This window comes from Dromaius novaehollandiae, chromosome 15 (genome assembly GCF_036370855.1).
Source record: "Dromaius novaehollandiae isolate bDroNov1 chromosome 15, bDroNov1.hap1, whole genome shotgun sequence".
NCBI lineage: Eukaryota > Metazoa > Chordata > Aves > Casuariiformes > Dromaiidae > Dromaius > Dromaius novaehollandiae.
In genome coordinates, this window is record NC_088112.1 from 22957088 (window position 1) to 22983864 (window position 26777).

The window sequence follows — 26777 nt, forward strand, 5'->3', positions numbered from 1 at the left end:
CGCGCCTCGCTGCTCAGCCGCAGCGGCCTAGAGCCTCCGAAATGATCTTGCCACAGGTCCTGACGGCGGGGCCCGGGCACACCAGGGGCTCGGCAGGACAATATTCTACATGTCTCCCACGCTGAAGTGCCGTGGCACCTGTATTTTTTTGTGTGACACAGAATTAAAAACAACTCTGACCCAAAACACTTGAAGCGCAAGCAAGCAATCATGAGCCAGGCTTGCTGACTCAATGGTGTATGCACGCAGTAGATTCGTTTTTTCCTGGTGAAAACGTCAGAACAAAAGAGCCTCCGGCCTGCCGGGCGGGCGAGGTGGAGAGACGCAAGCGGGGCCGCTCGCCCTCCGCACCGCCAGGAGCGCCGCTGGGCGCGGGGGCGCGGCCGCGCCTCGCCTCGACCCGCCGCGGGGTGCCTGCCCCTTTAAGGGCCCCCCCCAACATGGCGCGGCAGGGTTCATGTGCTCGCGCGATCTAGCCTGCTGCCGCCGCGGTGACCTTCGGGATAGGCGCCTTGCGGCTGTGATTGGCTCGGCGCGTGGCGGCGCCCCCGCCCGATTGGTGAGCGGCGGGCGCCGTCCCGCCCCCGGCGGCGGCCAGCAAGCTGCGTTGCGGGCGGGCGGGCGGCGAGTTCCTGTGCTAGGCCTCGGCGGGGGGAGGGGGCCGGTGGCGAGTAACGGCCGCGGGGCGCGGGCCGGGGCGATGGTGGCCGGCGTGTAGGGCGCGGGGCGGCGCGGCGGGGGGCGCGGGGCGGCCACCATGATCATAGAGAACGTGGACGCCCTCAAGTCCTGGCTGGCCAAGTTGCTGGAGCCGATGTGAGTGGGGGCGGGGGCCGCCCGGCCCGGCCAGGCCAGGCCCGGGGGGGCCAGTGTGAGGGGAGGGAGCAGCGGGGGGGCGGAAGGGGGCGGGGAGGGGGCCTCGGTGAGGGGAGGGAGCACCGGGGGGGGGAAGGGGGCGGGGAGGGGGCCTGCGTGAGGGGAGGGAACACCCCGGGGGGGGCCACTGGGGAGGGAGAGAGCACGCGGGCGGGGGGGAACGCCCTGTGGGAGGGGGCACCCGGGGGGGAACCTGTGTGAGGGGGGGGATACCCAGGGAGGAGGACACCTGGGGGAGGGGTCCTGTGTGAGAGAAGGAGACACGGGGAGGGGGGGGGACACCGCGGGGGGGGGGTCTGTGTGAGAGGAGCAGACACCGGGGGAGGGAACACCTGGGGGGGGGGGCCTGTGTGAGGGGAGAAGACACCTGGGGGGGGGGAGACCCTGTGAGGAGGGGATATGTGGGGGGAACACCCCGTGGGGGGGGCCCTGTGAGGGGAGGCTTCTGCGGGCCCCCCCCCCGAGTCCCTGTGTGAGGAGGGGGGGAAGGATGCCCCCCACCCCATGGGCAGCCTGGGGGCCCTCTCTGTGCACATCAGGGGGACAGGGGTCTCCACTGGCAGCCCAGTCCCTGGCACCCCACCCCCTGCCCCCGAGCAAGCGGCCTGTGGGGCTGGCAATGGGCACTGCCCCCCCCCCGTGTGCCCCCCCGCTTTGCTGTGCGGCCCTGGTGACCCTGAGCAAGGGGACAGACCTGGGCAGCGACAGGGCCCAGGCGCAGAGCCTCGCTGGTGGCTCGCGTGGCAGCTGGTGCTCTCAACCCCATGCTCCCTTTCACGCGTGACTTCGGTTTGGGGTGCTCGGGTCTCGCAAGGGCCCGTGCTCCAAGTGTAGCTCTTCTCCCCCAAACCTGCTGAGCCACCTCGGTCTGTGTGGAGCGTGCATAAGAGTCTGTGCTCCATGGGACGGGGGTGCAGAGGGCTTTACGGGCTCTGAAAGGAGAGTGCTTAAAGGTCTCGTTTCTCACTCGCTTTCCGTGTGACTTTAATCTCTAGCTGTGTAACATTGGTTTGTAGCATAATTCTCAAAACCAAGCTGTGAGTGAATTAATAAGAGTAACTGAAATGGCTGAGTACAAAATTAAGAAGGTTTGCTGCAGAATACGTAGGAATTTTAATCAAGCTTTTGGGAAGGGGGTCGGGAAGGTTGTTTCTTGATCTTGAGATTTTTCATGATCAATGGAGTGGGGATGGGGAACACACACCTAACCCACCTTGCATGCTGACCTAACATTTGTAGCGTGGGTATAACTAGATACTTCATGAATTTCATCTGTAGCGAGGGTCTTCTAAAGGAAGCTAACTCTTCAATAACTAGCTAGTTTTATAATTATGCTGTGTGCCATGTGAAATTGTAGAACATATGTTTGCAATGTGTAGTTCATTGGTTGATATTTCTACAAATGTTTGTTTATTTTATATTTCTAATAGGCTTTAGAGTAGAGTTAGTCAGTTACTGACCATTAAGTAGCGTGCTTCTAAAAATGTTTCAGGGTTTTAAAATCTGCCCTATCCATCACGTTATATTGTTCTTTTCACCTAATTACAAAGTATCGCACCTAATTACAAAGTATCGAAGTAACTGTGTCTGAAACTTGGCTTGATTTCTTATTGCCGATTCGTGAAATAAGAAACATGCAATACTGTTTGAATATCTCATGCAATTTTCAGGCACACATACTTTTTTTCACAAGAAACACTGAAGCTAAAACTCTGAATTACACAAAGGCCCTGTCTTAAACTAGTCAAAAAAAAAAAAAACCTCCCTGAGGTGGGAGGGTGGGTTTGAGAAGGAGAGGGAGAAGGACATCGTGGTTTTGTTTGTTTTCAGCGAAGTATCCCATGGCAGACTTCCTTGTCTATTTTGTTTTGTTTTTTTTGAAAGAATAGGTCTCTCTGATCTTCAGTCAAATCTCTCTGAAAGTTTGTCTAGACTGGAGTGTAAATTTTGCTTGTACAGCTTCGCTACTGATTCTAATTTGCCTTCTATCTTACTCTCTAGCATCTTTTTGGTATCTGAGCTTAAGTATACAGAGCTAAGTTGGAGACTAGGGCTCATGAGAGAGTCATAAAATTTCCTGGTGGATGCTGACTGTTCGGCATTAAGGAGAGAAAATACAAGATGGTCAAGTTGGAGAAGTGCATGTTCCCATAATGTGATATAAATGCCTGGGATAAATTAATATGAGGAGAAAGGAATGGGGCGGGTTAAAGTAATAAATACGGTATAACGTGATAGATCATGTCCTTTGTTTTAAATTGAGGTTTTATAGTCTTTAGTTGCATGTTGGTACTAGCATAGGATATAATAAGTACAGCTTCTTTCTTTTTTTTTTTTTGGTGAAAGAACTGTAAAATCTGTAAATTTGTGGTTTCTTTGTAGTTAATTGCTATATTTAACATGGCTTTCATCAGCTGTTGGAAACAAGTAATCAAAATAATTTAGAGTAGAGCTGCTTGATTGGAAGCTTATTGAGGATTTTTATTTTCTTTAACTAGTTCTCATCTACATGACTTTTTTTTTTTCTTGAGATTATATTTAGGTCTGTCCATTTTTATGCTATTTCTTTGTATTTCCAAAGTTAATATTCTTAAAAATACACAATTCCCTCTCTAAATATTAGTATTCAAAATTCTTTTAATCATCAGATTGCTTTTGGGTCATACCTGCCATCTGATAGCTCATGTTTGCATCTTTAACAAAGAGTAGCAAAACAAAGAGCTATTGTTTAATAATGCTTTAATGCTGTTAATCTAGTTCATAATTGGTGTGTTTTTTCTGATGGCTGAATAATACAATCTAAAGCAATATCTAATTTAAAGATTAGTAGTGGAGAATTGTTGAACAGAGTTGGCTATCTTTGGTCTTTATGATGCTAGATAAGGGCTTAGATAGCGAGTGAAATGAATCTATGTTAATAATTACATCCCTTTAGGCACTTAACCAGAGTTAATGGATTATTGTGTGATCTATAGGCTTGGAAATCATTCTAGAGAAGGAAAAAACCCTAATATGTTATGCATAGTAAATTAAGCTGTACAGAACATAATGTCTGTGCATATTTAAAATATGCTTTTGGGATATATCTTTCTAAACTGCTTTTCATGGTAATACTGTTTTAATGAGCATATACAGTGATGTTTCTACTTTAAAATAATTATGTAGTGAATTTCCTGGTAGTCGCTCTGCTATCCTTATAGAATCATAGTTGGTGGTGGTTGCTGTGGTTAGAGAAAGTTAGGGAACAATGGCATTTGCTCAAGTGCCCCTGAACAGGATCTTTATACAAAAAAGAAAAAAGGTAGTTCTTCATAAGTAAGCCTTGGGAAGGATCAAAAGAGTGAGAGCATTGTCAGGTAGGGATGTGTGTTGAGGGGTGCCCCAAGGCAATTAGAATATCTTGCTGTAATTGAAAAAAAATTGTTCCTGGCTCAGTCCGCCCTGGTGCAGCTGTGTATGGTACTGGATGTCAGAAAAGCATCCAACATGTGTTGCCAGGCTTTCTTCAGTGACTCTTCTGTAACAGTGATATTCCAATGTACAGTGATTTTTAGCATACTTCAGCAAAATCAAGCTATGTGGTTGTGAAGAATAATTCTTTCTCTCCATAGATGTGATGCAGACCCCTCAGCCTTAGCCAACTATGTTGTGGCATTAGTCAAGAAAGACAAACCAGAGAAAGAGCTGAAAGCTTTTTGTGCTGATCAGCTGGATGTCTTTCTGCAAAAAGGTACTGCACTATCCACTACTTTATCATTTCAGTGTATTTTGTGTGGTGGGGGGAAGGGTGATACACTGTTGTTTCCTTCAGGATACTTCCTTTTCCCATGAATTTAATATTTTTTACTGAGTATAAAGGAATAAAGATCTTTAAGACCTTTTTATCACAAGATGAAGTGATGAAGCTTTGTAGCTTTTTTTTTCCTCCCCCCATCTCCAGTTGTAGATAAGTCCTTTCATAAAACCCTCTCAAACAAAAGCTAACACTTAATTTCATTTTTCAGTGTCAGTCATGCTGCCAGAAGTTTCTCTGGCATGTGTTTGATAACTTTTGAAAACCTAACCTGTGTTGGCCTTCCAGGCATCTGGTGAGCTTCTCATTGCAATTCGGTTCAAGTTACAGGTGTTAAGCTCTTGAAATTCTGACCCTCAGTGGGCAAATTATTGTGTATGCTTTTGGGATCTAATGTAAAATTGATGAATAGTATTATGTGAATGATGTACTGTCTCATTAGAATTGCTCTCTGAGGCTGCCAATTGTAGCTATTGGAATAACTGTAAACTTGTTCCTTGATCTTAAGTTTTGTTCACACTTGCCTCTTAGAAAACTTCGAAGTTGTAAGTGTGATTGAAGTAAAAGCCTCTGTTTCTGTCTGTGATATAACTGATTACAATTTTTTGTCTATATAAACAGCCTCAAGTTCCTCAAATGTAATTCCAGTTCCTTAAATTGAACTAATGTTCATTAGTTTAAGATGCTGCTGCTATAACCAGTCCTTCCAGATGGCTTTCCTCAGGGACTTCTGTGGTCAATCCATTCCTAGTAATGGACTTAAATCAAGATGTAATGATGTTCTCTTGTGTTCTGTATCCCCAGAAACTTCAGGTTTTGTAGATAAACTCTTTGAAAGTCTGTACACAAAGAGTTACCTTCCTTCTCTTGAACCAGCAAAAGTAGAAGCAAAGCCTGCAAGTCAGGAGAAAGAAGAAGTCAAGGAGGAGGTAACGTTAATTTTTCTGCCTACCTGCTTCTGGTTCTCAAATTGGCCATCCTGTAACATTTGTGAGGCAAAGTGTAAAAACAAAATTCACTTTGTTGTGACTAGTGATCTTTATTATTCTCTCTGCAGCTGGTAATGATTTGGGTGGGTTTAAGTGATGGGGAAGAAGCAAAAGTATTCGAAAACTTTCCTTTTCAAGTTCTGGATATTCTGTAAGGAATAGAAATTATTTTAAATGTTTTCTGTAAGACTTAAAATCAATGAAGTATGGTAGCCTCTATATTTGGGGATAATTACTAAAAAAAACTGATGTAGCCTTCATTCACCAACAGTTCTTATTGACAAAACTGAAAACATAGTCAAGTTTTTGAGAAAGCAAAGTAATGTATCCATAATTATCTATGTCTCTTTCTATATTGTATAATTCCTACTGTAATGTGTCTATGATACATTTTTTTCTTCTATATTGGTAATTTTCCAGGGGAAGAGGTCCCTTCTCTATGTGTTTATGGTATCCTAATGTACCAGCTGTGAGAGAGAGAGTTACAGAAAAATTGCAAATAAAAGTTAATGTTCTTTCTTTTCATGTACTCTGATCACAGTTGACAAAGATACTTTAGGCTGAATATGTGATTTAATTGCTACAGGAACGATCTAGCTAAATTTAGATGAAGTCAAAGAGGTTATAAGATATTCTGGTCCCTTTCCCTCATGCTGCAGATGTTTCTCATGCAGTATTAAAAGGAAAAACTGATATTTACTTTTTTTATAAATAAACCATAACAAATGTGGTTTAAGACAAGTACTCTGGGTATTCAGGTTTGTGCTTTTTGCCTGTGAGCATGAAATAAGATGAAGGAAAGATCTTGCTGGAGTTAGTTGTTCTGTCTTCAGTGTTAAGATTGGCTGACAGTCATGAAGGTGATAAATAATTACAGATCAAAATCTGTCAGTCAACCAAAACAAAGCTGTATTATGTTGTATTGTGGAAAGCACACAGAACGTGATTCATTAATTGATTTAAACAAAAGTGACTATATAGTCTTCTCTTTCCTTTGTGATGTCCTCTTTTTGGTTTTGAGGATGATATCCAGAACTATGATGACAATTTTTTGAAGTAGCTTTGACGGAAACTCATAATTTGCAACTGTTCAATCACTTTAATAGTTTTCTGATGAGTTCTCTAAAGAACTATCTTAACTTAGAACAAGTTTTTTTGGAATGATCTTCAATTGGCTTAGTGCTCCTGGAAGGAAGTTTTTTTGTTTTCTTTGTGGAGAGAAGGCCAGGGAAGATACCTAGCACAGCTTTCTGGGATCAGGCATTATGTTGCCATTTGGATAACAGTGTCCAGAATAAACTTTCTATTTTTAATTATTAAATATTAATAAAATATTTAAAATATTTTGTTCTCCTGCCAGATGCTAATTGTGCTTTGAACTAAATCTTGATCTTATTTTCTTAATTAAATAAAAAGTGATGTTCATGCTTAATAGGTAGTTCTCTCTTGAACAGAATCTTCAAGAATCACTTGAGGAAGAGCGAGATGGCAGGAAAAAGAAGTATTCTAGCCCACAGAGAAGCCGTGCAGATTCCAGTGAACACAGGTTAGTAGTACTCTTGAACCAAGATATTAGTATCTTCTTTGCTATTTGTTGGCAGTGCTTAACTGTGGATTTTTACCTCCTAGGTAGTGGTTTCATAAAAATGGTGATATCTTTCCCACTTTTCTATATCTGCTGTGTATGTCTGTGTTTATCACATGTATGAGAACCCTTGAGTAGAAATTGGTCTGTGGGGGAAAAAAATGGTGGTGCTTCTCAAATACTAATTCCTAGAGATGTCATCAATTCCTTTCTTTCCTTTGTGATATAAATGAAAAGCATTGGATTTGGTTTTTTTGTTGTGTTTTTTTTCCTTTGGTGGGGTGGCTGGGGTTTTTCTGTTTTTTTGGGGGGCGGGGGAAATTACATAGTGCTAACATCTGTTTTCAAAGTTTGTTCTAGTCTGGTTTTCTGTAGCTCTTTCTTGCCTTTCCTGTTCTTCTTAGTCCTTCCCTCACTGATTTCTGTGAATGACCAATTCAGCTTTGAGATTTTTTTTTTTTTGTATAACTTGGGAATTCCTTCTCAAACACGATGTCACTGTCTAAGTTGGATGGGGAGGATGAACAGTATCTTTGCTTACTACAAACTTGTTTTAGAATTTGGTTTCTTTCTTCATAAACATGATTTATATGTATGTTTTCTAGAACCAGAGACAAAAAGAGAGATGATGGAAAATGGAGGGACTATGACAGATACTATGACAGGAGTGACTTATACAGAGAGAAGTCTGGATGGCGACGAGGCAGGAGTAAAAGTCGTAGTAAAAGCAGAGGGTTAAGTCGAAGTCGTAGCCGCAGTAGGGGTAGAAGCAAAGACCGTGATACAAACAGAAGTGTTGGTGAGTACCCAAGGTGTTACTTTAGGAGAAAATCTGATGTCAGTGATGTGTTGGCTAGTACAAGTTATATAGGTTAGCAGGCTCTAGATGTCCTTGAGTCGTTGGAGCAAATTTTGAGTTTTGCGTTGCTGAAATCGTTAATTAAGGTACTATTCTTCAGAGTAGAATAATTAAGGGGATTGTTTTCTTCTTTACTAACTTCTTAATTTATCCACAGGTGTATACCACTGAGTATCTGTAGCCAATACACTTTTGCTCTGTGTTGACAAAGCTGTTTCTTTTTTTTTTTTTTAAAGATGTGCTATTTTTTTGCAAAATAGTGTTACTCCCTTTTTTTCTACTCTGTTACTATGTATTTTTAGAGAAGGTTTCTTTAATTGAAGGCTGTTACCATGTGATGCACCATTCTTCTAGGACTAATTCCAAAAGCACTGGTGGAAAAAACAGGGTTTTTATGTGTGTGTCTTTTTCCCTTCCCCTCTCTCTTTTAAAAGAGAATATTGTAATGTAGGAAGGGATAAGCATCAGAGGAATTAATCTGCATTTTACAAAGAAAATGTTTTGATTTCTGAGGTAAAAACCCTGTTTGCTTTAGATTTAGTTCTCATTCCATTTGTAAGACTAAGCATCAAGAACAGTTTACACAGAATATTTAAGCAAATGTTTCTGTTGTTCTGTAGTATCTTTTTTCAGGGCTCTGACATATGGAACAAAACATGAAGATTTACCCACCCCACTTTTTTTTTTTAACAGAGCATAGGGAGAGATCAAAATTCAAGAGTGAGAGAAGTGATGTTGAAGGCTCATATAATCCAGTTTCTGTGTCTGCCAGTAACTCTACTGAACAGTATTCCTCTGCACAGTCTATTCCCAGTGCTGTTACTGTAGTTGCACCTGCTCACCATCTTGAAAACACAACAGAGAGCTGGTCAAATTATTATAACAATCATAGCACTCCTGGTTCGTTTGGCAGAAACCCTCCGCCTAAAAGAAGATGTCGAGATTATGATGGTAATCTTTTTCCTAGTCTTCAATTTCATATGTGGTTCCATTATGTTCTATGATTTACTTATCTTTAAATATTCACTAAATATAGGCAGTCAGTGAAAATGCAGTAGCATATGGAGTATCTTGCATGTAAAAGTGCATGTATGACCCATATTTCACTTGGGAAAGAAGTAATCTTGCTGGAAGCAGTTTACTTATCTGACAGTTGTTGGGGAAGAGCATACGGAGTTTGTTCATGATTCCATATATGCCTTGGCAAATATTTCAACCACTGGCACATCTGAAAAAGGCTATAGTATGTGTGTTTAATGTAAAAACAGGTGGTCCTTCTGCATGCTTCCCCCCCGCCCACACCTTTTATAATGGATGTATGTTTGTATGCCTTTATGGAAGGTTGTTCCAATTTGAATTTTAGTCTGAAACTTTGCCTGATAATGTAATGTTGGATCAGCAGTTGCATGTTTTTTTTGAGTAAGAAACTCCAGTAAAAACTGACATGATATGAATTATTGACAACTTATTATGTTTATATATAAAAATAATTAAATATCTTGTTTTGCAGAGCGAGGGTTTTGTGTACTTGGCGATCTTTGCCAGTTTGATCATGGAAATGATCCTTTAGTAGTAGATGAAGTTTCCTTGCCAAGTATGATTCCTTTTCCTCCACCGCCTCCGGGCCTTCCTCCTCCTCCTGGTATGCTTCTACCTCCTATGCCAGGTCCAGCTCGCAATATGAGGATGCCAGTTCCACAGGCTCATCCACAGGCACCACCTCCTGTTGTGCTTCCTGTACCAAGTAAGTTAAATATTGTTCTGCATTATTTTATGTCACAAATGATCCAATGATGAATCTTTGTGGAAGAGTTCTGTATGTATTCAAAGTAATGACTTCCTCAAGTTTCTTTGCTAGTGCTGTGCTATTCAAAATATTACCAAAATGATTTTGAAAAATCAGCTCTTAAAATACAATGTTCCTTGTGCTCCAAATCAAATCAGACAAATGCAGGAGGGAAAAGATGGGGAAGATCTTTCAGATTATCTGACAGTCTTGTTATTGTTTGGACTGATCCCTGTCAATTGGATTGATAATTTTTTCTAATGCAAAAATGTTGAGATCTAATGTCCTGAAAGCACTAATAAATTTCCCTGTTCATGGTATATTACATGTGGCTCTTTTGTAGCCAATACTTCATACATCTAAGACCTGTTTTAGCTTGACAATGATCTCTGAGACTGTCTAGCCATTTTGTTATCTTGTTGCATCTTATAATTTAAATTCTTCAAGGAAAAAGCTTAGACTATTGGATATGTGGTTGCTCTGTTTCAGTACTCTCTATTCCAGTAGCACAATATATGCTGTGACTGTTGCATGAAATAGCAGCTGCTATGGGCTAAGAAATAATTTTTCTATAGGATTAACTATAAGCATTTAGTAGATAAGCTTCTGATTAATATTTTTAGAAGGTAGTGGATGGATTGATTATGAAACATTAATACTGGGGAACATAGTTGTTGTTTCTTTTCTGTCAAAAACAAAGGTGTTTCCGGTAAAATTACACATGGCCGTAATCAATTCTGTGAAGGGCACCAGTCTATTATATCTGGCCACACATGATTAATTTTATACCTGTGTTTCTTTCCTTGAATTACTTTTACCACAAATTCTAGTAGCAAAAGCTTAAAATGACTGAGACAGTAAATAATCCTTACTGTATCTGAAAGAAGCTTTTCTAATTGACAGAAAAGCTTCCTTGAAACTTTGCATGAGCATTTTTGTGGGTAGTGAGTTGGCTTGCTATTAAGCAAACCAGTAGTACTCTCCCATTGTATTTATGTCTTAATAGGTTGTGTGATATAACTCATTGTTCTCTTTGACCATATAATAACTAGGAGTGTATGTATCATGTATGGTGCAAACAATGCAAAAATAGCCGGACAGACTTGTGGAAGACTTTTGCCCTGTAGTTCTTGTTTCAGAACTAGAATCTAAATGTTGCTAATATGATCTCTTGCTCCGAGCAAGCCTTGGTTTCCTCCCCCCACCTCACCCATGGCAGCGCTGAGGGAGGAGCTGCTCTAGCTAATGCAAGCTGTAACAATAATAAGCCTCTGGGGAAGAAAATATATTTTTATAGCTTAAAACTTTGCCCTTTGCTTAATGTGAAGATCTTGTAATCAGAGTAACTTACCTGAGTGGCTGTTCTCATCTGCAGCAAACTTACGTTGACTGTAGTGAGATTGTAAAAAGTTCCAATCTTGGCCTTGCTCAAAGCAAGGCATAAAGAAATTGCACTGGATTGTTTGCATGTTTATCTGTGGAGCTGTAAGTCTTAGTGATCTATTCTGTGGTGTCATTGTAGGACCACCTCTAACACAGTCAAGTCTGATAAATAATCGTGACCAGCCTGGGACAAGTGCAGTACCGAGTCTTGCACCTGTAGGAGCAAGACTACCTCCTCCTTTACCCCAGAACCTACTGTATACAGTATCAGAACGTAAGCAAATATCTATTTTTTTCTTTAAATCTTCTTGAGATATAAAGTTAAAAATTTTCCTGTTGATGTATGATTAGCAATGATTTCCTTTATCTTCCTCCGCTACATACAAATCTAAAAAGAAGTCTGATGACTTTCCTCGTGGTCAGTGCATCATCTGCTGTTGCTGTGTAAAATGCAGTGGCATTCTATCACTGTCTGAGGAAACATCATTTATAGAAAGATTCATTCCTATTTTGTATGCTCAAAGCAATATGCTCAAAACAATATGACTGTAGGTTAAGGAAGGGATCCCTTCATCTTGAAGTTATTTAGCAGAGCATCAGTAGGCAAGTGATGTATCTGCAAATCTAATTATTACTTAACTCAGTCTTTATTCCTTGACTACTACTTCAGATGAGGGCAAGGGGGGAAATTTCTTCTTAGCTTTATGTCAAAATAGTCTCTCCGTTCTTCGTATACATTAGTACTTTCTATTTGTTTTTTTCCACAATTGACTTATTTTAGCTTTCTAGCTAAAATAATAGGAATGGCTTTCAATAGACATGTCCATCTTTCTTACAGAGCTCAAATTTCATACAAGTAATATTTTATGAGGGGAATAACAAAATAACTGGAGAACCCTAAATTGTTCAATTTAAATCCAACAAAGCTTTATGTTTATTTTGATAAGGAAAGGAGTAATGGCATTTCCATGTTTTACATGAGCAGAATAAGATAATTTAATCTTAATTTTTTTAATACTCCTATCTGGTATTTTCGTATGTTTTTTGTTTTGTTTTTACATACACTTTAGATTTTATTCAAAGGCAGTCTTTAGTTTATGATGCATGTCATTTTCTTTGCGACTTGCATGCTTTTCAGAACTTCCGTCGCTCAATATCTCGTTAGAATCTTTGTTCAGTCGTCTCCATATGCTATCAGGCCGTGTTATCTAATTCTTTCAGCTTCAGAACTTCTTTTAACAGTGATTCTGTCTGCCTTAAGTCACAGGACATCATTGACCTCAGTGACAGTACATAATTCTGTTCTCCAAAACCACTTTGGAGTTTTCATGTCATATTCTTACGCAGTTTCAGTAACAATTGCTGATTGCCCTCTTGCAATCATATGCAAAATCTTGGAGGAAGAACCTCATGCAAGGCTAATGGAAGGTCTTGGCAGAAACTGAAACTAAAATGCAAGATAAAACATCAGTATTGCAGTTCTGAGGGATCTATTCTTAACTGTAGAGTGTCTTCACTGCTGCTTTGGAATAATAAAGCTGACATGTAGAATGCTTCAAGTTTGCAGAGTCACCCTGTACAGGTGTCCACTGATGTTCCAGGATGTATGTATTTGTGCTTCTCTGAAGGCTTTTCATAGGTTTTATTCATTTTAGTACTTGTATCGCTTTTCCTTTTTATGCTCGGAAGAATGAGTCGTCATTCTTGATTTGGCCCTTGGGCTGGAGGAACAGTATGAGTCAATTCTGTCACCTTGTTTTCTCACATCATTACCTCTTTTGATTAAAATAATCATTAGTACCTTACTAGAGCTAGCCAGCTAGTCTCTCTCTTAGATGAACTGAGAGAATTTAATAGGTAAGTATTGGTCAAGTTATCTGATTTCTCAGTTTGCTTTGGAATTATTTAAGCACTTGCTTCCCAAAAGTCCTTTTCTGAAAGAAACTAGAATGTCTGGCAACAAAGACTGAAGATTTTTTTTGCATCTTAGGCCCTAGAAAATAGATGCTCAAACTAAATCTTTTGTTGTGCCCCTTGAAACACTGTCAGGTGTAGTGAAGGTTGTCATACAGACACCTCATTCATTTTTCAGGTGGTTCATCAGCAATACTCCATTATTGTAACCTGTGCACTTTTGACAAACAGTAAAGATCAGATTAAAAGAGTTTGCCTGAATAAACTTGGGCATGAAGTTCAGTCGAGAGTTTTAAATGGCTGCACGCATCAGCTGTACAACCTCTTTTCTCTTCTCTTCATCCAAAACAACTTCTGGTTCTTGGACATCCATGTATTTCCCTAAAGGAAAATTAACCTAGAGTCTTAAAATCATTTGAAAAAAATCCTTTCATTTCTCTCCTTTTTTTATAGATACATATGAGCCAGATGGCTATAACCCTGAAGCTCCTAGTATTACCAGTGCTGGTAGATCTCAATATCGACAGTTCTTTACAAGAGCACAAACGCAGCGTCCAAATCTAATTGGCCTAACATCTGGGGAGATGGATACAAATCCGAGAGGTAGGAAGGGTTTCTAGTCACTGCTGTTGCTATTTTCATCCAAGACCGTCAACACTTATTTTTCCCTTTTTCAGGCTCAAAGCAAGTTTTTCTCACTGATCTAATATTTCAAAGCAATTTTCAGACATCTCTACCTTTTTTAAAAAAAATGGTAATATGACTATATTAAACTCAAAGCAGCCTTACTGATTTAAAAACAACCACTTGCCTGGGAAAACTACAGGGGTTTTTGTTTTTATTTTTTGTTCTGGTTTGGCTTTTTCTCTTTAACCTACCGAGGCACTTTCTGGGTGCTGAGTGCCTCAGAAAAAACAAAGTGGTGCAAAAAGATGGCCTTTAGTATGGTCTGAAGACTGCTTTAATTTGCTACAGTTATATTTAGGAGCTGGGGCACAGAGGTAATGATCCACAGCGCTTGCCTTAGCTGTTGTGGTGACAGTGATGAGGGAAACTATCATGGCAGGTGTTTGTACTTGATGGTATGACTTTTTGTCAGCCAGTTGTTATCTTAAAATGACTGTTGCAGATAGAATTCTAATTTTCCTAGCCCATGGAAATCTTAGTCTGCCTTTAAGTAATTCTGGATCCTTAACTGGATGAAAGTGTATGTAGTCTCTTAATGGCTACATATGTAAAATGTCTTTTAGGGGTCAGAACAAGTTAAGGCTTTTAAAAGAGAATTTTGTTCTGTTAGTATAGCTTTCTTTCTCCCTCCTGCCTTCCCCCACCATCCTTAAAGGAGAACTTGTTAAGATTCGGTGTTTTCTGTTACACTCCCGTATTTCTTACTTAGCAGATAAGAGAGATTTTTTTCAACGTTTCCTTCCAGTCGCTCATCCTATATAGAACACAGTTAAAGATTATTGCAGAAATTGTTATTGCTGTTTTCATCTTAATGAGTTGTAACATCGTAAAAGCAGGGTTGGGGCTTTATCACTGGCCCTCAGATCCTCTCTAAGAACCCATTCCAATTATAAGGCAAGGGTGAGTGTTTGGTGAAGGCACTTCAGACAACTTGTTTTGCTGTCTTTGTCTATGGTGTGAAAGGTTTTATTCTAAAATCATCCTCTGAAGTAAGACTGAAGCTATTTCCCTGTTAATACCTAGTCTTTGTTCTCATTGTGTGATCAGCAGAGCTCTAGCATATACAAAAGCCACAGAAAACTGATTTACAACTCAGACTTCTTTTTAGGAGTTGGATATTTGGTGTACACAGGAGACTAACAGCAATAGCATCATTTTAAACAGGCTGTAAATAAATACTTGACAAATTGTGATCTGGTGTTTTAGCTTTATAACTGTAGAAGATCATTTAAGCTTTAAGTGACAAATTTAGTGTCTCTGAGAATATAATGTCATGCCATAGCTGTGCTTAATTAACAGCTTACTGTTGAAAACCAGATGGAGGGATGGAAAGGGGATAGCAGTGGGAGGAAGAGGGTCTTGCTTGCCTTTCATTTTCAAGGGGTAATACAGAGAAAAGTGAGTTGTTTATTCAGTTCATGCCATATTGTGGAACTCTAACCTGAAGTCTGGGATCCTAGTCTTGTCTTTTTTTTTTTTTTTTTTTTTTGTCTGCAAAATCTGAACTTTATGTACCTGGAAGATGAAGTTTTAGCTTAGTTTTATGAAGCTGATATTAAGCTTAAAGGTCAAAATCGCTTCCCTAATGGGTGGACTAATGTTCGTTGCCCACAAATGGATTAGTTAGACTACAAGTGATCTCTGAAGCAATTTCATAAACAAAACTGACCAACTTGATAACACCTTCCTAACTCTCTTTTTTGTTTTTAACTTGATTCTATTTTGCTGTTTAAATGGAAGCTTTTTGGATGTCTCCATTGAGGTATGGTAAATAATATGGGCCTCTTTTCTTTCCTCTAGCTGCCAATATTATCATCCAGACTGAACCTCCCATTCCCATTACAAATAATAGCAGCAATGTAACTAGAGTCGTGCTTGAACCAGACAGCAGGAAAAGATCTCCAAGTAGTATGGAATGTCCACCACTAAAGAAACCGTGGATGGGAAAGTAAGAATTAAACTGCATTTGAGTAGGAATGTATTTTATTGCTCATTCTGTGAGTATGGCTATTCACTAATCCATGTTATCTGAGCTGGCTGGATTAGACAATCTGTGTCCAAATAACTGGAGCATAAATTTGGGGGGGCTTCTTTTCTTGTGTTAATCTCTAGAGTTTATTCTTTTTATGAGAAAAGAAGTGTGTGTAATAACTGCTGACTTGGATGTACTTATGTCTCTCTGAATTACTATCTTGCTCTCATTTTTTCTAGGCAGGCCAGTAACAACCAGAATAAACCAGGATTTTTGAAGAAGAATCAATATACTAACACAAAATTAGAAGTTCGAAAAATTCCACCAGAATTGAACAACATTACACAGCTCAATGAACATTTCAGTAAATTTGGAACTATTGTAAACATTCAGGTAAGAAACAAAGTTCTGTTTTGTGTCTATATGTGGGTTTTTATTTCCTTGAAACCTTAAATACTGTCTTAGCTGATCTATGTAGCTTGAGAAATTTTTAGCAGAGGCTAACTGGGAGAGCAGATAACCACATCAAAAGAAATTTTTCCTTGGTTCACTCTGTATTATCATCTTATTCTGTAAAAGTGTATGTTAGCTTCTGCCTTCATGAGTTCTTGTTAAACTTGAAAGGCTTGCAGGGTTAACAGTACATTTAAAACATGCCAGGTCATTGAGCAGTTTAGGTGGGGGGCGGGGGGGGTTAGTTCTTCTTTTTTTCTTTTTTCCTTTAATCTAACAATTTCTGTTTTGTATTATGATCCTGCAGTGTTTCTTAATCAGGATTTTGTCAAAGATGCTACAAGGGAGTCTTTTTGCATCAGTTTACTACCACTTTGCATCACAGAAGTGGTTCTAGTTTAGTGATCCTTTTAGCACCTTGCATTATGAAAAGTAGAAAAAGCACTAGTTGTGTAACCACTCATGTTCTGCTTACATAAAGTAGCATTTAATTTCCATTTATTTGTTAGAGGAATGAGAGGCCTCAAGTCCTTGGTTAGGGGGTCTGAATAAGATGGGCATCTGTGAAACCACCCTATTCCTTGAGCTGGCAATTTTATGTCTTAGCACAAATGATACTGTGTTTAAACATGATACCTCAATCACGTTGCACTGGGAAGTCCAGGGTGTGTTTATATTTCTGTGATGATTAATTTTGGAGAAAAGTAATCTTATTCATGACAATTAGATAATGCTTCTCTGAGAATGTGGTGAACCTTTGCATTGTACATCCTTACCCTTTAACTGCATACAGACTTTGCTGTAATTATATGCAACACTTATCAAAATGTGCTTGACTTTAACATGGAATGTGTCAGCTTTATGTTAAGTTGTTAATAGCATTGAATATTTAGTTCCTTCTGATGGCAGATTATTTGTAGGTTGGTTTGCTTGCAGGTCTTTCTTGAGAAATAATGTATCACAATGAACTTGTGTTCTAGGTTGCTTTCCAGAATGATCCTGAAGCTGCTTTAATTCAGTACTTAACTAACGATGAGGCTAGGAAGGCGATTTCCAGCACAGAGGCAGTTTTGAACAATCGATTTATAAGGGTGCTGTGGCACAGAGAAAATGAACAGCAGCCCCCATTGCTGCAGCAACAACAGCAGCAGCCACCCTCACAGTCTCTTCATCACCAGCTTCACCTTCAGCAGCAAGCCCTGACCGCAACTCCAGCTGTAACAATGCATAGCAATATGTCAAAGGTATTGTGCTGTCGTTCCCTGTGCGATGGCTTTCTTCTTTAAAGTGGTGATAGAGCATAGAAGGTTATCGGCATTTAAGTGACTACTCCTTTTAAAATGCAGAGTATACAATCTTTTCCTTTTAATATCAATTGATACATAGGTGATGAATAAACCGATGGCATCTGGTGCCTATGTCCTTAATAAAGTCCCAGTGAAACGTCGCCTTGGAGCAGCAGGTGGAAACCAGCCTGACTTAAGTCAGGCTGGGGCTGTAGTAGAGGATTCTCAGGTATGTGTGTAAAGGCTAACCATCTTCATACTTTTTCTTAAAGCTTTGACCTGTTGGCTAAAGGAGATAATTAGTGCCTGCCAATTCTGTCTGCAGTTGGTTCTGTTTATTTTCATTAATGCTTTCTGTGACTGTGGCCAGTCACTTCCTGGTTTCGTCAGCTGCTTAAAGAAAATAGGGGTGATGACTTCAGAAACAAATTATCGCTGTTTTAAGGAGCGTAATTTGGGGGGGGGGGGCAAGTGCTCCCTTGTAAACAAATTTGACAGCTTATATGCGATGTCAGCTCTCTATTGGATCTCACTGCTTTTCCCAGTAGTGATTTTTTTAGAGCTTATTCTGTGCTTTAACAATAGTACTGGCAACTTATAAAATACTTCTGCATAGAGTTCAAGCTGATACAGCTTGATTTGCGCTGATACCATGGTGCGGCATGCATTCTAACAACAAAAAAAGTACTCCTTTGTGAGAAAGGAAGCATGTAGTTGCAAGAATAGTAACTGTTGCCACCTTATTTCTTTTTGAAATGTTTGATCAGAAAGTGTGATGCTAAACTGTGACTACCAAGCTGAATAGAATGCAGATGCAAAAGATCAGCTTCAGCAGTACTTCTAGTGGATATCAGGATACAGGGAGAGTTCTGGATGAAGGGGAAAAAACAAATCTCTTGCAGAAAGCCTTTTTAACAAGTGCTTAAGCTTATTGCTTCCAAGTACGTTTGACTGCCAGACTGATGCTTTATACATCTGTTCTAATTCTTTTTCTCTTTTTTTTTTTTTTTCTCATCACACAAATCTGGAAGTATATGTCATGTTTAACTGAATACATTACTCTAAAAGTTGGTGGTGGTATATTGCATTCATTTTAAGCTGTTATGCTTTTTGTTTGTTTTTACTATTTCAGTCATTTCCTACTTCTACAAGCCACTCAAAAATGGTTTACAGTTCTTCAAACTTAAAAACACCTATGAAGCCTGGTGCAGGGTCTAAACCTCATGATGTGCAAGAAGCTCTTAAAAAAAAGCAGGTACTTTGCTATATGTTGTTTAACAGTAGCAGTCAAAGTACTTTTTATAAAGAAAGGATTGATAGGCAGCTTAAACCTGAAATAATCCCATGTAGCTTTCTACACTTGGTCAACATAGTTTTTATCATAGTTATTGGCTATCTTGCAAAGATAACATTTAAGCATTTCTCTGATTTTACTCTCGGCAGGTGTGAGACACTTATGACAACATGGGATATGTTTCTTCAGGGAGCGTCTGAAGCGGGCAAAAACTTAGTAGAGTATATCACAGCAGGAAGTTGGCATCTTTTCATTGTTTTCCATATAAGTTCTAATTTATGCTTGTGCAGTATGCAGTCTAGTTATTGCCATTATGGCCTTCATTTCTACAGCTTGAAGAGGAAAATATAGCATATATACACACACATACAATGGTAGTCTGCCTTTTACTGACCTGTCTGTCATGTCTGTATTAAGGAAATAGTGACCAGAAAGTAGTCTGCCTAACGCAGTACTGCCTCTCCCTGCAACTTCTGCAAACTGATGTTGTCCTAAATCTTAGTGGAGTATAATATAATCAGATGTGTACTTTTTAATTCTGAAAAGAATGTTTGCTGTTTGAATGAATTTTCTCCTCATATAGGAGGCAATGAAACTCCAACAAGACATGAGGAAAAAGAAGCAGGAGATGTTAGAAAAACAAATAGAATGCCAGAAGGTAGGTCTGGAATGTGTTCTAGTATATACGTCCTGATTTTAGTAAATATTTGTCTGTTCAGTGATGTTTTTGCTGGAATTTTATATTCCTGCTCTTTTTCTAATACACAGATGTTGATATCCAAGCTGGAGAAAAATAAGGGCATGAAACCAGAGGAGAGAGCAGAAATAATGAAGACCTTAAAAGAACTAGCAGGAAAAATATCTCAATTAAAGGATGAATTAAAAACTTCATCTACATCCTCTACCCCGTCAAAATTAAAGTCCAAGACAGAGGTATTTATCATGCAAGACACTAGTGCCTGTCTGGTTTTTGTAGCTATTTCTAATGTAATGTCCTAAAAATGCAGCAACATCAGATCAAAATACTCCCAAGCAGTATTTTGAGTTTGAGAGTGATACCTATGGATAAGCAAACTATGATTTTAAGTAGCTCAAGTGACCTAACTTTGCATATAGCTCATTCAAGTTCCTGTCACAGTTCTAAAGTGGAAAAATCTGGGTCCTTCAAGTTAGAACCAGGTTTGTTTTTGTTTTGTTTTTGGCAGGGAGGGACTTCTAGTTAAAAAAGAAAAGTCTGAACAACTGAATTTAGAGAAAAGTATGAGTATGGTATGGTGATCTGACTATATAATATGCACAAGTTTATTGCTGAAGAAGTGGAATAAAACATTAAAAGCATACATTAATGTTCTGCTTTTCCCTTCCATTTTCTATCTCTACACCTTTTTCTTTAAGGCACAAAAGGAACTTTTAGATGCAGAACTGGACTTTCATAAAAGACTCTCTTCTGGAGAAGACACAACTGAATTGCGAAAAAAGCTAAATCAGTTACAAGTAGAGGTGAATTTGAGTGGATTGATGCTTTTGTTATATTTATCCTATGAGGCTTGTTGTTGTTGTTTTAAATCCTTTTAAACAGAGGATAGATTTATAAGTCAAATGACTTCTTCTAAACAGGCTGCCCGTTTAGGCATCTTGCCTGTTGGTCGAGGAAAGGCAGTGCCTGTCCAAGGAAGAGGACGAGGACGGGGTCGTGGAGGGAGAGGAAGAGGCATGTTGAATCATATGGTGGTGGATCATCGTCCCAAAGCACTAACAGTTGGAGGCTTCATTGAAGAGGAAAAAGATGAATTGTTACAGCACTTCTCTGTAAGTATGCGATCATATTCAAAAGAGAATTTGGGCTGCACTATAAGTTAAGTAGGTAGCCGATATTGTGGATGTGTGCTTACTTGCAAAGAGAGGCGTGCTAAGAACTTCATAAATAAATGCTTTTCCTTTCCAAAATATTGAGGCTACAAGTCTTCATATTCTGTTAGTGCAAACCAACCAGATGATCTTATCCTGAATTCATGGAACAGGTTATGGATAAGCAAACAATTTCAAGAGCTATCAAGGGTGTCAATGTATGTCTTTTCTGGCTGCTTTACAGTAGCTGCCCAATACATTTTTTTAAATATATATATCAAAACATATCTGAAGGATGAAGAATACCTATCGGCCTCTTTCTGTTTACAAATTATTGTGCCTAGTAGGCATTCATAGCTATTTATCTCATTTCTCTTGAGCTCAAGAAGCAAAGCACAGCTTTGCAAAACAGGACATCAGCTTTCAAAAAAGTTACATTTGTATGCAAAATCATGTTACAGCATTCAAATAGCCTGCTAGTGTGCAGACTGTGCTAATGGATGTGTTAGCATCATAACTGAGTTAATAAAGGAAAACATGATTTTGGATTTCCCTCAATTACACTTTCTGGTGAAATATTTTCATTTGCAAAGCTAGTTAGCTTTTCAAGGAGATCATAAAATTCCTTGTAAATAGACACAACATGAAATCTAACCTTGATCAAATTAGTCTGTGGTATTTCCGGGTACTCTTCGCAAAGCAAGTGACTGAGCCGGCAAAACTAGTTTTGTAGAATCGTTCTTGTACTGCCTTTTTGTGACCAGATCTAAGAGCTCTGTAGAGAACAGGTAATTTGAAAGCTTGCTTAGTTTCATTGTGAGTGAGGACACAGAACTTCCCAGTTCTTCACACAGTAGGGCAAGCTTTGCACCTTTTTGTCCAAAGAAACAGGTACAAATGCTGCATTGTTGCTAGATAATGCAGCTGAGATTTCTTTCTTCTTCAGACAGAGAGGAGAACCATAGGGGGGAAAAAAAAATATTTCAATGGGGCTGTGGTACAGTATGCTGCCATTGTAGCACATGATGGTCATATTTCTAGAGGAGAGTTTTATAGCTACTCCTATTGATTTTTCTCTCAGAAATTTGGAGATATTGAAGACCTTCAAGAAGAGGATTCACCACTAAGTGTTGTTCTGACTTTTAAATCTCGCTCAGAAGCTGAGAATGTAAGTAGAATAATTTTCTTTTTTTTTATGGTTCTAAAATAAGAATACTATAATTATTTGTGACTGTCTGTCTTTTCAAATCTAGCAGGCTTTGAGCCAACCAATTTGAACTAGATCGTGTGGGTATTTGTTGTTATTACATATAATGTAACTAAAGGAGGAAAATATTTCCTATTTGACTAGAGGCCTTTTTCTGATAAAGGCTCAATGTGGTGATCAATTTAAAGCTCTGCTGATATTTTCAGATTGCTGCTAGATGAGTTAGCTAATAGATTCAGGTTTGTGTGAAGTTGCTCTCAGCATGACTGAAGTTGGATGGCTGTGATATATGTTTGAGATATTCAGATATGCACAACTGCAGTTATAGATATTCTTTGGGTCTAGTTCATTTCTGGTGATCTTAAATACTTAATTCTCTTTTTGAAAATATGTTCATTTAAAATACAATCTAGGCTGCTAACCAAGGATCCCGGTTCAAAGACCGAAGGCTACAGATATCGTGGTACAAACCTAAGGTACCCTCTGTGTCCACAGAAATTGAGGAAGAGGAGCCTAAAGAAGAGGTATGAAAACATGCTAATAAACTACTCACTCTTAACAGTCTAGTAGCTAAGAGCTTTTGGGGGGATGCATTCTTCTGTTTACTGAAGAAATTTATGGAAGATATTTTTCTACGAGCTAGAAACTTAACTATTTTTGAATACTCAGGTACATTTTCCATATTTAAAAGCAGGGGGAAAAAAAGTCCCAACCCTGAAAACTTAATTTTGTAAACTGCTGGAAAATAAACCTCACAATCTCTGTGCAAGCTGCTAAGCTTTTTATTTTGCAATATTGATGCTCCAATGTAGGATAAGTTATGTATTTTCTTTACTGTATGAGTGCTTTGAGACAAAGAGAGGTATTTCTACCTAGCTGCTTTTTAACATAAAACTGTTTTGGAGAACTTGAGTGTTCTTAATTCTTGCTTCCTTTGAAGTTTGACTTTCATTCCCCCTCCTGATGTGTGAGAGTACTGTTCAATACTTTAGCTTGTTGAATGTAATTTTGTGCATTTCAGTGAGACTTATTGGAAACAAGAACCTGCTATAAAGTACAACTGGTGCTCTGTTCCATGACGGGTTTCCTGGGATACAGAGGAGAACTACTTTAAAACCATGTTTTTTCTTCATCTAGGAAACAGAAACCTCAGATTTATTTTTGCACGAAGACGATGATGATGATGACGAAGATGAGGATGAATCCCGTTCTTGGAGAAGATGAAACTTGATGTTGGAAATGTATAATTTTAGGAATATAGTTCAAGCTACATCTTTTAAACATTTATTTAAGAAAGTTGATGAGCCAAAAAAAGCTTTACTTTCTTTTCAAACCACAAGATTTAAAGTGAGCGAAGTTTGTTATAGAAACATTTCGGATAGAGAGCTGTGATACTAAGTTAGCCAAAGGCCCAGTAACTTTTTACAGAATTCTCGAGCTCACTGGGGGTAATGATTTTTCTATTTAAGAAGGATAAAAAGAGAAAGAAAACAAAATTAGTATTTTCTTGTCCTCTTTTTGTGTCGCCTGTATTACCTTGTTTTGGGTTTTTTTATAATGTGATTAATTTGTTAGTTTATAATTGTAAAGATGTTACAGATTTTATTTAGCAATATTATAGGGTTGGGGAAAAGACACACAAATTTCCATTAAATGTTATAAAAGAAAAAATTGCCTCATTTACTAATTGAAAAACAGTAGCATTTTATTCTATATGTAATCACTTATTGTAGAAAGTACTTGTGGCTGAGTTCACAAATCATTTATTTTGCGATGTTTGAAGGCTACACAATTTCTATGTTCTACTGCTTTTTGTGAGAGGAGTTGGAAAAACTAATTTAACTGGGTATTAATATAATATTGTCCAGCTATAGTTCACTCTTTCTTCAAATCCTGCTTCACGAAATCAGCAAGGAAGAGATTTGAGTAAGTTTTCACTTGCTATTGGTTTTTTTCTTGTTTCAGTGCAAGGTTTAAAATTAGAGCTAGGCTGTTCACTTATTGCACTTCAGTATTAATGAGCACAAATGTAATGAGTTTCATACTTCCTCAAAAAGAATTCAACTGGTGCGCATGTGCATGTATGCACGCACGTGCGTGTGCGCACACACACCCTCAGCTGTTAGCTCTTCCTTCTCTCCCTCTAACCAAACTTTTTATACTTTCATTTATGTTCAAACTAAATCCATGAAGCGTTCAGAGCAAGTTGTTTTTTAGCCAACAGAATGTCAGTGTCCTACTCAAAGACTTGCATTAAACCAGCACTTTAAGTGATGAGTCTTCAGAGTAGTGTTCAGACTTGTTTTTCGAAGATTATTCATTTATCTTCGAGTATAATTTTGTTTCAACATGTTTAAGGTGAACACTGTTATATTCTTAGTTGCCTTATCTCGGTACCACTTTAAAACATCCCCACCCACCCATCCGCCCACCAAAAATGGTGTGTATTGTGGTAGAAATGAGGATAAAAAGTTTAGATACTTGAGCCATTTATCTTAACTATTACATGGCTCTTACAGCTCACGAATAGAGATGTTATGTAGTAAGCATTTCCTAGACTCTGTGCATTTGTACCGTACACTTTTCAGTACATTTTTATGTATGTTTCTATACAAAATAAACTGAATGACGGTGCAGAAATGCTCTCCTTTGAATAATTAGTTTATCAAGATACTTGCCAGGTAGTTCCTGACTGAATATAAATATATATCAAGACCTTTAAGTTAAAATGGCTCTGAACTTAACCAGTGAAATGAAGTTGAGCATGTCTTTGAGTTAACAGTTCCCCTAACTTTATACACCACCACAGCAAATGGATAATAGAAAGTTGAAACAGTAATTCCTTGTTAGTGGAAGGGAATATGTCTTTCAGTATTCTTTCTCTTCACATTAAAACTTCACCTCTCTATATAATTATGACTTTCTTGCTAATGTTGAGGCTAAATTACGTATGTGAAGAAATGAGGGAAAAAGTCCTCCATACTTAATGTCTTGCTTTTCTCCCATCATCTCTAATGTTTTTCTTAATGTCTGTGGCTCAGTCAGTGTAAATTTTGAGAAATATATTGCAGCAAACATTTGAGTCCTGACAGTTTAAAAAAAAAAAAAAAAGAGGGAACAAAGGATTTATATATTTTTTTGTACAGAGGTTTTTCTTAAACTGTATAATTTTGTAAATATTTTCCTTTTTGTGTACTAAAACTACCAGCGTATAGATTTCAATAAGAATTGTTGTATTTTTGTATTTGGAAACTGAAGATTACAGTGAATGAATGAAGCTGTAAGGAAAAAATTGCGGTAGCCTTTGACACACTTAAACTGGGATTCCTTTTCATATGGTTTTAGCTCTAAAATGGCATTTAATTGGCACACTGTCTTCAGGGACGTTTTTGCCCTTGCTCAAACATGCTGGCTTTTCAAAGAGAGAGGGTGAGAGAGGAGGGAAGCATGTGAGGTAGCTCTATTTAATGAATTTTGGAGAGCTTCATATGACTTTTTTTTTTTTCCTTTAGAGTACACATTGGCAGGCTTACATAAATCCTCAAGTGACATCCCAAACATGATTTCTGAACATTGAGGCACAAGAATGAGTTGCATCTCCGAACTTACCATGTGTATTGAAAGCATGCTATTATATTACTGGGAATTTTAGTGATGGGCAGTATAGTAGTAACTGACTTCTGGTGTGTAAGGAGTAGGAAAGCTGCTTGAAAGTGACCTTCATTTTGCGAAAGCTTATGGACCTCCCTGTATTTTAGGGTGTACTAGGCTATATTAAACTGTTTATTTTTAATAGGTAATGTAACAGTACAGCTTATTTTTTATGGTAACATTTTATTGTGAAATTAATGTGTACTTTCAGAGTTAATTAGACAAAACTTATAATTGCCAATATAACTTACTTACACAAGCCAGTATATTTACAGGATATGTAAAATAAGATGTTACCAGTCTAAACTTAGTTTATCAGCATTGAAAGAGTATACAATAAAAAGGGAAAGAAATTGTGATGAAGAGTTATCCTTCGTCTCCTTTTTATTGTTGAATTAAGCTAAGCAAAAAAAAAAAAAAAAAAAAAAAAAAAAAGGAAAAGAAAACAACCCAAGAGTTGAAAAGATAAATCTAAAAACACTTGCCTGCTTACAGTGAAAACATGACAACTTTTTTTTTTTTAAACAAAATCATGTGAAAAGGAATGAAGTTCCTCTTGGTGTATAGTAAACTTGTACTATAGTTTTTACAAAATCGTGAACTTGTGTAATAGTATAATAGGAGATATTGTTGAATTTCTAACTGTTTATACATTTAAATTCATATATGTAATGTTTGTTTTATTGATTACGATCTGAATTTCTAAGATGCATGTTGACTTTTTGCAATAAAGATATACTATGGAATGGTTCAAGATTTAGAAAATACAAAGAAAATTCTAACTTAAAAAATAAATCAGACTGGAGAACCATTCAAAAAAAAAAAACCAGCTATCACAAAAAGAGCTTTATCACTCTTCCCCCGCCCCCGAAATGTATGTGAAGAGGGGGCGGGATTGTACGTGGGAATATGTATGCAATTTCATTTTACTTCATAGTGAATGTTCCTGAATAGTGTTGAAGCAGCTAGAAAAAAATCTTTGTAGTTCAAATTATGATAGCTACATTGGAGGGGGGGGGGGGGGGGAAACACACATACAAAAACTAATTGTGATTAGATGCTTGGGGCGGGGGGGGGGGGCACAATCCACAAAGGCTATATTAAGTCTGGGAGAAGTTCAAAGTTCAATATAAAGAGGAAAATGTTTTCGAAACCAGGGCAGGTTCCATGATCTCTGTTATGGATATACAGTTT

At 38.5% G+C, this 26777-nt stretch overlaps 1 protein-coding gene across 2 annotated transcripts; it reads left to right on the plus strand.

Moving 5' to 3' along the window:
* The first annotated feature begins 552 nt into the window (after window positions 1-552).
* On the plus strand, window positions 553-26337 carry RBM27 (RNA binding motif protein 27). 2 transcript variants are annotated; one of them, XM_064521196.1, is made up of 21 exons: window positions 553-816; window positions 4488-4606; window positions 5474-5598; window positions 7113-7204; window positions 7849-8042; window positions 8796-9053; window positions 9613-9846; window positions 11411-11545; window positions 13639-13788; window positions 15673-15820; window positions 16084-16237; window positions 17278-17541; window positions 17684-17812; window positions 18716-18838; window positions 19461-19535; window positions 19646-19810; window positions 20273-20377; window positions 20495-20686; window positions 21807-21893; window positions 22346-22456; window positions 23070-26337. In XM_064521196.1, the coding sequence occupies exons 1-21, from the start codon at window positions 758-760 to the stop codon at window positions 23154-23156; spliced, it is 3006 nt and encodes a 1001-aa protein (XP_064377266.1). In that variant the 5' UTR covers window positions 553-757; the 3' UTR covers window positions 23157-26337. The 2 variants fall into 2 exon arrangements, with proteins under 2 accessions (XP_064377266.1, XP_064377267.1); XM_064521197.1 differs by lacking the exon at window positions 13639-13788.
* The last annotated feature ends 440 nt before the right edge of the window (window positions 26338-26777 follow it).